General features: G+C 35.2%; 1 protein-coding gene across 6 annotated transcripts in view; it reads right to left on the bottom strand.

Annotated features, from left to right (window-relative positions):
- PDS5A (PDS5 cohesin associated factor A) overlaps positions 1–12,218 on the bottom strand; it is a 169,874-nt gene that overhangs the window by 48,615 nt on the left and 109,041 nt on the right. For all 6 annotated transcript variants that reach the window (XR_002825358.1, XR_002825359.1, XM_023738931.1 and 3 more), the window contains exon 18: positions 8,338–8,443. Coding sequence is in view for 4 of the 6 variants with exons in the window: in XM_023738931.1 (XP_023594699.1) it covers positions 8,338–8,443 (106 nt within the window). In the remaining 2 variants the exon portion in view is untranslated. The remainder of the gene's footprint in view (positions 1–8,337; positions 8,444–12,218) is intronic.

Raw genomic sequence — 12,218 nt, 5'->3', positions numbered from 1 at the left:
TATATAATTATTCTCTTATATGTGAAAACCTGTCAGATGAGTTTAGTTAAGTAGTTGTCTTGTAGTAAGCCCCCAAATAAAAAGTAGCCAACACAAAGTCAAGACAAAAAATATCAAAATATGAAGCAATTTATTTGTTTCAACATATACTGAGTGCCTACCATGTGGTAGGCCTTGTGACAGGTATTGGAAATAGAAAATTAAGATATAAGCCCCAGCTTATCCTCCTTAAGAAATTTATGGCAAGTTAGATATGACATGTCTACAAAGTTTACCTTCCATGAGTGGAAACAATGTAGTCAGTGTAATAGCAGGATAAAGGCAGAAAGTGGGAAGGCAGAGGTAGAGGGGCATCAATCAGATAGCCTTCATTAACTTATTCAAAAAGCATTTATTTAGTGGGTCTTAAAGCCAGTGGAGAAATTTTCTCATTTGGTACGGTTTACAGTGATAACAGATGGTTATGAGGTTTTGATTATTTACAGAAAAATGGCAAATTAAATTTGAAAAATGGAATCAAGCAAACTATTTAAAAATATAACTCAACCATTAAAAATATAATTAAAATCTTACTCACGAATCATATCAATTCTTTCAACAAAATGATTTTAAGACCAATCCAGTCCATTCCACCGGTTTGGCTCTTCTCTCCTAGCTTATATTGGAGTGGTCTAAATATCTCTGCCTTAATTTTCTTACCCTCTCTACTCCATCCAGTGAAAGTTCTATCAAGTACTATGTTATGTTAAAAGCCAGGTTAACAGCCCCTGACAGCACCTTCTTGCCCTAAAGGCTCTCCACAAATGGAATCAATCTTGTCTCCCACAACTCTCCAAAACCAATTCTCTTTTCCAGTCAGCCTCATGTCCTAATAATCTCTAAAATATGCTAAGCACTATTCCCAATGACAATGCTCAGTTCCCTTAGATTAGGTCATATCTTTACCACAAAATCTAGCCTGACCTCACCCTTACTAATTGCTCACTTCTCAGAATTCCTTTTGCATCTATTATGATTACCAGGTGGTTAAAGATCGCATGATCAGATGCTGTCATGTTATGATTTCCTGTGGGCAGTTCTACCATAGGGTCTTTGAAAGGTAAGACTGGCTTATTTAGCATATACTGTTAAAAGTTGAGCAGGCATGCAAATGATGGATGAAACGTTAAAAAATATATATATATTATTTTTATAAGAGACAAAAGGACATTATATACTGATTAAAGGGTCAACTCACAAAGAAGACTTAACAATTATAAATATTTATGCATCTAATGCCAAAGCCCCAAAATTTGTAAAACAAACTCTAATAAAACTAGTAAGAGATTTTAACACATCACTTTCGATGATGGACAGAACAACTAGAAAGAAAACCAATAAAAACAGAGAAGACCTCAATGACATTATTGACTAACTGGACTTCACAGACATATACAGAACACAATACCCAACAGCAACACAATACTCATTCTTCTCCAATGCACATGGAACATTCTCCAGAACAGACCATATTTTAGGCCACAAAGCAAGCCACAATAAATTTAAAAAGATTGAAATTATACAATGTTATCTTCACTGACCATAATGGTATAAAACTATAAATCAATAACAGGAAGAATAAGGAAAATAAACTAAATACATGGAAACTAAATAACACATTACTATAAAGATATTGGGTCTTAAACCACTAACTTAACCCCACAACTTGAACAAATAGAAAAGAAAGAGCAAAAGAAGACCAAATCTACCAGAAGGAAGAGAATAATAAAGATCAGAACAGAAATAAATGAAATAGAAAACAGAAAAACAATAGAAGGAATCAACAAGACTAGAAAGTTGGTTCTTTAAAAAGATCAATAAAATTGACAAACCACTGGCCAAACTGACAAAGGAAAACAATGAGAAAATGCAAATAATCAAAATAAGAAATGAAATTGGAGACATTACAACAGATCCAACTGAGATAGAGGATCATAACAGAATATTATGAAAACCTAGAGAAAACAGAAAAATTCCTAGAAACACACCACCTATCTAAATAACATAAATAGAGGTAGAAAATCTAAACAGACCCATAACAAAAGAAGAGACTGAAGATGTCATCAAAAAACTCCCAACAACAACAAGCCCCAGCCCAGATGGCTTCTCTGGGGAATTTTACCAAACATTCAGAAAAGAGTTGATACCAGTTCTACTCAAACTCTTTCAAAACATAGAAAAGGCAAGAATACTCCCTAATTCATTCTATGAAGCCAGCGTCACCCTTATACCAAAGCCAGGTAAAGACATCACAAAGAAGAAAATTACAGACCAATATCCCTCATGAATATAGATGCAAAAATTTTCAACAAAATTCTAGTGAACAGAATTCAACAACATATTAATAAAATCATACATCATGATCAAGTGGGATTAATACCAGGAATGCAAGGGTGGTTCAACATTATAAAATCAATCAATGTAATTCACCACATAAATAAAAACAAAGAAAAAGAATCACATGATCACCTTAATAGATGCAGAAAAGGCATTTCATATAATCCAACACTCTTTCCTGATAAGAACTCTCAGCAAAATAGAAATAGAAGGGAAATTCCTCAACATAACTGGGGACATATATGCAAAACCATATATGAAAGAGAAAGAAAAGATAAAAATGAACGTCAGAAGAGACTCTGAAACTTGCTTTTGAATGTCGAGTAGCTAAAGCAAAAGGAAGAAATGATGAAGTAGAAGAACTGAACGGAAGATTTCAAAGGGCGACTCGAGAAAACAAAGTATTATAATGACATGAGCAAAGAGCTGGAAATAGAAAACCAAAAGGGAAGAACACACTCGGCATTTCTCAAGCTGAAAGAACTGAAGAAAAAATTCAAGCCTCGAGTTGCAATAGTGAAGGATTCTACGCGGAAAATATTAAACGATGCAGGAAGCATCAAAAGAAGATGGAAGGAATACACAGGGTCATTACTGCAAAAAGAATCAGTCAACGTTCACCCATTTCAAGAGGCAGCATATGATCAGGAACCAATGGTACTGAAGGAAGAAGTCCAAGCTGCACTGAAGGCACTGGAGAAAAACAAGGCTCCAGGAACTGACGGAATATCAACTGAGATGTTTCAACAAACAGATGCAGCGCTGGAATGCTGACTCATCTATGCCTAGAAATTCGGAAGACAGCTACCTGGCCAACCAACTGGAAGAGATACATATTTATGCCGATTCCCAAGAAAGGTGACCCAACCGACTGGAAATTATCGAACAATATCATTAATATCACACACAAGTAAAATTTTGTTGAAGATCATTCAAAAGCAGCTGCAGCAGTACATTGACAGGGAACTGCCAGAAATGAAGGCTGGATTCAGAAGAGGACGTGGAACCAGGGATATCATTGCTGATGTCAGATGGATCCTGGCTGAAAGCAGAGAATACCAGAAAGATGTTTACCTGTGTTTTATTGACTATGCTAAGGCATTCGACTGTGTGGATCACAACAAATTATGGCTAACATTGCGAAGAATGGGAATTCAAGAGGTAGCATATTATCAGGAACCGATGGTACTGAAGCACTTAATTGCGCTCATGAGGAGAGCCTGTACGCAGATCAAGAGGCAGTTGTTCAGACAGAACAAGGGGATACTGCATGGTTTAAAGTCAGGAAAGGTGTGCGTCAGGGTTGCATCCTTTCATCACACCTATTCAATCTGTATGCTGAGCAAATAATCCAAGAAGCTGGACTATTTGTAGAAGAAAGAGCCATCAGGATTGGAGGAAGACGCATTAACATCCTGTGATATGCAGATGACACAACCCTGCTTGCTGAAAGCGAAGAGGACTTGAAGCACTTACTGGTGAAGATGAAAGACCACAGCCTTCAGTATAGATTACATCTCAACATAAAGAAAACAAAAATCCTCACAACTGGACCAAAAAGCAACATCATGATAGAGAAAAGACTGAAGTTGTCAAGGATTTCATTTTACTTGGATCCACAATCAACACCCATGGAAGCAGCAGTCAAGAAATCAAAAGATGCATTGCATTGGGCAAATCTGCTGCAAAAGACCTCTTGAAAGTGTTGAAAAGCAAAGATGTCACTGTGAAGACTAAGGTGTGCCTGACCCAAGTCATGGTATTTTCAATCGCATCATATGCATGCGAAAGCTGGACAATGAATAAGGAAGACTGAAGAAGAACTGATGCCTTGGAATTGTGGTGCTGGCAGAGAATATCGAATATACCATGGACTGCAAAAAGAATGAACAAATCTGTCTTGGAAGAACTACAACCAGAATGCTCCTTAGAAGGAAGGATGGCGAGACTACATCTTACATACTTCAGACATGTTGTCAGGAGGGATCAGTCCCTGGAGAAGGATATCATGCTTGGTAAAGTACAGGGTCAGCAAAAAAGAGGAAGACCCTCAACAAGATGGACTGACACAGTAGCTGCAACAATGGGCTCAAGCATAACAATGATCGTGAGCATGGTGCAGGACCGGGCAGTGTTTCGTTCTGTGGTGCATAGGGTCACTATAAGTTGGAATCGACTTGACAGTACCTTACTACAACAACAACAACAACATGCAAAACCAACAGTTAACATTATTCTCACTGGACAAAGACTGATAGTCTTCCCCTTGAGAACGGGAATGAGACAAGGATGCCCATTATCATCACTCTTACTCAATATTGTACCAGAAGTCCTAGCCAGAGCAATAAGGCAAGAAAGGGAAATAAAGGATATCCAAGTTGGAAAGGAAGAAGTAAAACTATCACTAGTCACAGATGACATGATCCTATACACAGAAAATCCCAGAGATTCCACAAGAAAACTACTGGACCTAAAAGAAGAATTCAGCAAAGTGTAATGGTACAAGATTAATACACAAAAATCAGTTGAGTTCCTTTACAGTAACAAAGAGAACTCTGAAAAGGAAATCAAGAAAACTATACCATTTACAACAGCCCTACGAATGATAAAATAACCTAGAAATAAACTTAAGCAGGGATGCAAAAGACCTATACAATGAAAACTATAAACACTACTGCAAGAGACTAAAAGAGACCTAACATAAATGGAAGAACATTTATGCTCATGGATTAGAAAACAACACTGTGAAAATGTCAACAGTACCCAAAGCAACAGTCCCCGACTTATGACATATTTTAGTTACGACGAACCGCACTTATGACCATCTGTTTTATGCTAAAGTCGAAAGCAGATTCAGGAAGCATTGAGATGTTACCACAAAATATATGAAGAAAAAAAGAAAAGGACCGTACAGACAACTCTCAGTAATGTTCTGACTAGAAATGCTATCCCCATTCCCACAGATAATCCAGAACCTTCCACAAGTGGAGTTATTACCGCAACAGACAAAACACCAACATTGTCCAACTCTTCTTCATCGTCAAAGCAAATTTTTATGATTTGTGTATTTTTCATGTATGTATGTACTAAAATATATCTGTAAGTTTATATGTAATGTTTCTAACCCCCAATGACAAATAAAGATCAGATTTATAAAGACAGTAATAATAAAAGGCAATAATAATCAAAACTAAAAAAAAAAAAAAAAAGAGGTATTCAACTTACATCAGAACGGCCTTACAATGGGGTCATAGGAATAGAACCCTGTTGTAAATTGAAGATTATCTGCAATGCAATCCCAAACCAAATTCCAATGATATTCTTTACTGAGATGTAAAAACTAATCACCAACTTTATATGGAAAGGTAAGAGGCCCTGAATAGCCAAAGCAATACTGAAGAACAAAGTAGGAGGCCTCACACACCCTTATCTCAAAACATACTATACAGTCACAGTAATCAGAACAGCCTGGTACTTTTTCAATGACAGAGACACAGAACAATGGAATAGAACTGAGAACCCGGAAACAAATCCATTCATCTATGGGCGGCTGATTTTCGACAAGCAGTCAAACTTCATTCAATGGGGAGGAAACAATCTCTTTAACAAACGATGCTGGCAAAACTGTATATCCATTTGCAGAAAAAGGAAACAGGATTCAAACCTCACACCCTACACAAAACTAACTCAAAATGGATCACTGACCTAAATGTTAAAGCTAAAACTATAAAGTTCCTAGAAGATAACATAGGCACAAAACTATGGGACCTAATTTTTTTCAGAAATAGATTATCAAACACAACTACAAATGCATGAACAGCAGAAGACAAATTAGATAACTGGGACCTGCTAAAAATTAAATACTTATGCTTATCAAAAGACTTTATCAATAGAGTAAAAAGAGAATCTACAGACTGGGAAATAAGATCTTTAGAAGTGACATCTCCATTAAGGGTCTAATCTCTAAAATACATAGAAAACTTCAACAACTCAACAACAAAAAGACAAACAATCTAATTAAAAAATGGGCAAAGGACATGAACAGACATTTCACGAAAGAACATTCAAGAGGCCAACAAACACATAAGAAGATGCTCACAATCATTTACCATTAGAGAGATGCAAATCAAAACTACATCTCCTCCCTGCAAAAATGGCTCTGATTAAAAAAAAAAAAGAAACAGAAAATAAATGCTGCCAAGGTTTTGGGGAGTCTGGAACTCTTATACACTGCTGATGGGATTGAAAACAGTATGGCATGTCCTCAAAAACTAGAAATAAAAATACCTTATGATCCAGCATTCCCACTTCTAGGTATATACCCTAGAGATCTAATAGCCGTGACACGAATAGATATATGCACACTTATGTTCACTGCAGCATTATTCACAATAGGAAAAAGATGGAAACAACCTAAGTGCCCACCAACAGATGAATGTATAAAGAAAATGTAGTATTGATGCACAATGGAATACTATGCAGCCATAAAGAATGATGATGAGTTCTTGAAACATAACTTATGAATCTGGAGGATATCATGCAGAGTGAAATAAGACAATCACAAAAGGACAAATATTGTATGACCACACTTTTATGAGAAGATAAGAATAGGTATATACACAGAGATCAATGCTTATTGGTGGTTACTGGGGAGGGGAGAACGGGAGGAAGCACTCTGGAGATAATAGACATTTGTTAGTTTTGGTGACGGGAATGGTAGCATCAAATGTGCACACAGCTTGACCAAGGTAAATGATGCCACTACAAAGTGCATAAGAGAAAATGTTTTTGGTAGAGGATATGACAGATAAAATTTTGCAGCAACACCAACAACGACCCTAAATGTGTGGTTACACAAATATGTATATAGGCATATAAGTATATGAGTATGAACATGTAGGTACATAAGTGTGCACAAACAGAAGTATATATAGCATTATGTACATGCAAGCATGTGTGTGCATGCATGTATATCCAAACATATAATAAACCACATAGGGGACATAGTTATGGATACTTCTCAGACATAACCAAACACCTTGCGAGACTGGTTTTCTGGGTTTGAAGGCATAGGACCATAGTCTTGTGGGACAACTCAGTTAACTGGCATAATACAGTTCATAAAGTGTATTTCTAAATCCCAATGTGGTGGTAGTGTCTCAGGTCTTAAAAGCTTGAGAGTGACCATCTTAGATAAAACTACTAGTCTCTATTCATCTAGAACAAGACAGAAAGAAGGAAACCAAAGACTCAGAGAAGAAAGTAGTCTACAGGACTAATATAGTCTACACGAACCATAGGCTCATCTACCTTGAGATCAGAAGAATTAGATGGTGCCCAGCTATCACTACAATCATTCTGATCAGGGCATAATAGATGGATCCTGATAGAAGGGGATAAAAATGTGGAACAGAATTCAAATTCTTAAAAAGTCCAGACTTATTGGACCAGTTAAGACTAGAGAATTCCCTGAGACTAACCACCTGAGATATGTTTTAAACCTTAAACTAAAATTTGATTTGGCTCATATAATAAAGAATATCACCCTTGAGTAATCAGCTCCTTTAAAAAAATCATCTATATGAGACCAAATGGTCAAAAGTTAAAACAAAGATGAGAAGGTAAAGGGGCAGGGAAATTAGAGTACTGGATATAGTACAAGAATGGAATAAATGAGAATGATGACATATGGTGAAAAATGTAACCAATATCATTGAATAATTTGTGTAGAAATTGTTAAACGGGAACCTAATTTGCTGTGTAAACTTTCACCTTAAACACAACACAATATTATTTATAAAAACCCCAAAAACATTATTTTTATAAAATATGATTTATACTATAATTCTTAATCTTTTGAGTAGTTTCCCCCTAAATAAGCCTGACTCTTGCATATCTTGAAGAGAATGAAAATTAGCACTCTGAGGAAATGCATGGAGACAAAAATTCTTTAAAAAATACCTTAAGAAGTTCAAGTCCTGAACGAATAGCAGTATCTGGACTTACACCCTCCTCTTCATCATCTGCTGTTCCCTCTATGGATTTATTCATCAATTTTACTAGTGCACTATCAAAATAAAAAAATCTGAATTAGTGACAATAGGAGATTAGTAACTATATCCCAACTGCACTGTGACACAACATACACAGAACTTAAACTTCAAATTCAAAGAAGCTTCTGGAAAGCTTTGTTCTCTATTTAACAGCTGAGTTTATTTTTAATTTATTTCCCTACACACACCTTTATTGCGTCTACATATTTAAATGCTTGATGTTTCATAAAACAAGGAAGTACTGTATTAGTTAATAAATTTAGAAAGTAGGTAACAAATGAGAACTGTTTCTTACAACCAAAGTACCACAGTTTAGATTTAAACTGAAAAATAAAAATTAAAGAAAATTTAGTAGATTAAGAATTATAGAATGGTTGCAACATGAGAACATTCTTAGGTATGAATAGATAAATGAAAAATTAAAGATAATATTCAAATGTATAATAAAAACTCTAATGAAAAATAAAACTAAAATTAAAATGACATAACATACTGAAAACATATTTATGTAAGTATAAGCAATATAAGAGTCATTTTCTTATATAAAGAAATCATTTATAGTTTTAAGAAAAATAAGATAGCTATTTCTAACTGGCCAATTGACAATTCACTCAAAACAAAATACAAACAGTAACCAAATACATGGACAAAGGTATTAAATAATCATTGCTAATTAATTTACTAAATCAGTAATTCCATTCGCAGATATTTATGCCAAAAAAAAAAATCATCATAACATAATGCTACATTCACAAACAGATTAATAAACTGAAAACTATTTAGTTGTCCAACATTATGGAATTAGTTTTAAACAAACCTACAATCACAAAATGGAATACTACATGGTCAATAAAAATTAGACTATGCAACAACATGGCACTATTTTAAGTAAAAACCAATGTTTTTTTGGGTTTTGAGACTCAGTTTTCTCAACAGTAAAATGAGGAAAATATTACCTTATCACAAGGACATTAAATTATTATCATCATAAGAATAATTTATAAACTTTATGATTATCTTCATTTGATAAGGTATTTTTGGAAAACAAATTAGAGATTATACACATATATAAATATAGTATAATTCACCTGTGTAAAGTATACAATTCAATGGTTTTTAGCTTATTCACAGGGTAGTACAACCATCACAACAATCTAGTTTTGGAACATTTTTGCCCTTTGCCTCTCCCCACCAAACAAATCCTGACCCACTGTTCCCGCTATGGATTTATGTGCCTATTTTGAATGCTTCATATAAGTGGAATCATATAACATGGGGTCTTTTGTGAATGAATGCCTTCTTTTACTTAGCATAATATCTTTGAGGTTTGTCCATGTTTTAGCAGTACTTCAGTCCTTTTTATTGTCAAATAATATTCTAATGGATTGATCTAAGGCATTTCATTTATCCACTCATCAGCTGATGTACATTTGGGTTTTCCCAGTTTTGGGTTATTATGAATAACGTCACCATTAACATTCATGTATAGGTTTTATGGGGACAAATATTTTCATTTCTGTTGGGTATACCTAGCAGTAGAATTGCTGGGTCATGTGGTAGCCTTATGTTTAGATTTCTGAGGAACTGCCAAACTGTTTCCCAAAGCGGCTGTGCCATTTTACATCCCCATCAGCAATACATAACGGTTCCTTCTGATTTCTCCACATCCTTGCCAATACTTGTCTTTTTTATTATAGCTATCTACTGGGTGTAAAGTAGTATCTCATTGTGGAGATATAACATTTCCATTACCAAAAAAAAAAAAAAAAATTCCCTTATTTCCCTCTGTAGTCAATCCCCTCTCCCAACCCCTGGGAACCACTTATCTGATTTATGTCACTATAATTTTACTGCTTTTAGAATTTCGTATCTTTTATATCTGACATCTTTCATGTAACATAATGCTTTTGAGAATCACCCTTGTTGTTTCTATTTGCTGAGAAGTATACCATTGTATGGAAATACTACGGTGTGTTTATCCAATTACCACCGATGGATAGCTGGGTATTTCTAGTTTAGGGATATTATGAATAAAGCTGCTCCAAGCACTTAAGTACAAGTTCTTATGACAACGTATGTTTTCTTTTCTGTTAGACAAATTTCTAGCACTGGGATTCCTAGGTTGTTTGGTAATGTTAAACATGCATTTAAAGTTACAAGAAACCGTTTTCCAAACAGGCTGGATTATTTTGGATCATCACCAGCAATGTATGGAGTTTCAGTTGTTTCACGTCCTCACTAAACTTCGTGTGGTCAGTATCTTTAATTCTAGCCATTCTGATGGGTGTGTAGTGGTATTTCTCATTGTAATTTCTATTTGCATTTCCCCAATGACTAATGATGTTGAATGTCTTTTCTTGTGCTTATTTAACATTTGAAAATCTCATTTGGTGAAATGTCTGACCAAATCTTTTGTCCATTTCTAAACTGGGTTGTCTTCTTATTATTGAGCTGTAAAAATTCTTTATATATTCTTGATAACAATCTTTTATCAGATATATGCTCTATATTTTGTCTGTAACTTTTCATTTTCTTAATGATGTCTTGCAAAAAAACAAGTATTCACTTTTCTTACATTGTTTGTGCTTTTTGTGTCCCATCTAAGAAATCTCTGCCGACCATATATTTTCTTCTAGAAGTTTTGGCTCTCATATAGTTCAGATTTAGCTCTTACATAATTTAAAAAATATTTCCAATTTGAGAAAAATATTCTGAACTAAGATTTTTATTAGGTAGAAATCCTATTAAAGGATGCATGAATTTAACAAGATTACAAATGTATTTAAAGAAAAAAGTATGTGACCATACATTAGTATTTATCGACTGCCTATTATGTGCTCGGAGCCCTGGTGGCGCAGTGGTTAAGTGTTCAGGGGCTAACCGAAAGGTTGGCAGTTCAAATTCAGCCTCCCCTCCTTGGAAACCCTGTGAGGCAGTTCTACTCTGCCCTATAGGGTCACTATGAGTTGGAATCGACTTGATGGCAATGAGAAGTATGTGCTAAGTGTCATTGTCTCCCCTGGGGATACAGGCATTATCTCTGCTTTCAGTGATGTGGATAAAGCACCACTGTGAGTTAAGGGGTTGGAAAAAAGACCCAGCTCTTGAAACCAAGACTGTAATCCTTCCTCTTACTAAAGTGTTTTTCCTCATTTATACATTAGACAAACAGTATACACTCCATACACTTCACAGGGCTATTCAAAGTGAAAGACTGTATCACCAACTCAACTTCATCTTCAAAATTGATTGGGAAGCCTTCTATATTTCCCTTTCTCTCCCATGTTGTACGAATGTTACAAATCCCCATCATTCTATCTGCAAAATACTGAAACAAGACCTATACCTCACACCATGCACAAAACTAACTCAAAATGGATCAAAGACCTAAATATAAAATCGAGAACGATAAAGATCATGGAAGAAAAGATAGGGACACTGCTAGGAGCCCCAGTACATGGCATAAACAAAATATGAACCATAAGTAACAATGCACAAGCACCAGAAGAGAAACTAGATAACTGGGAGCTCCTAAAAATCAAATACTTAGCTCATCAAAAGACTTCACCAAAAGAGTAAAAACCTACAGACTGGGAAAAAATTTTCGGCTATGACAAATCCGATCAGCGTCTAATCTCTAAAATCTACAAGATACTGCAAAACCTCAACAACAAAAGACAAATAATTAAAAAATGGGTAAACGATATGAAAGGCACTTCGCCAAAGAAGACATTCAGGCAGCGAACAGACACATGAAGAAATGCTCACGATCATTAGCCATTAGAGAAA

Source organism: Trichechus manatus, unplaced genomic scaffold (assembly GCF_000243295.1).
Source record: "Trichechus manatus latirostris isolate Lorelei unplaced genomic scaffold, TriManLat1.0 scaffold00126, whole genome shotgun sequence".
In the NCBI taxonomy this organism is placed as follows: Eukaryota; Metazoa; Chordata; class Mammalia; order Sirenia; family Trichechidae; genus Trichechus; species Trichechus manatus.
Note: the sequence above shows the minus strand (reverse complement) of the source record. Positions and strands in the feature narration are given on the sequence as shown.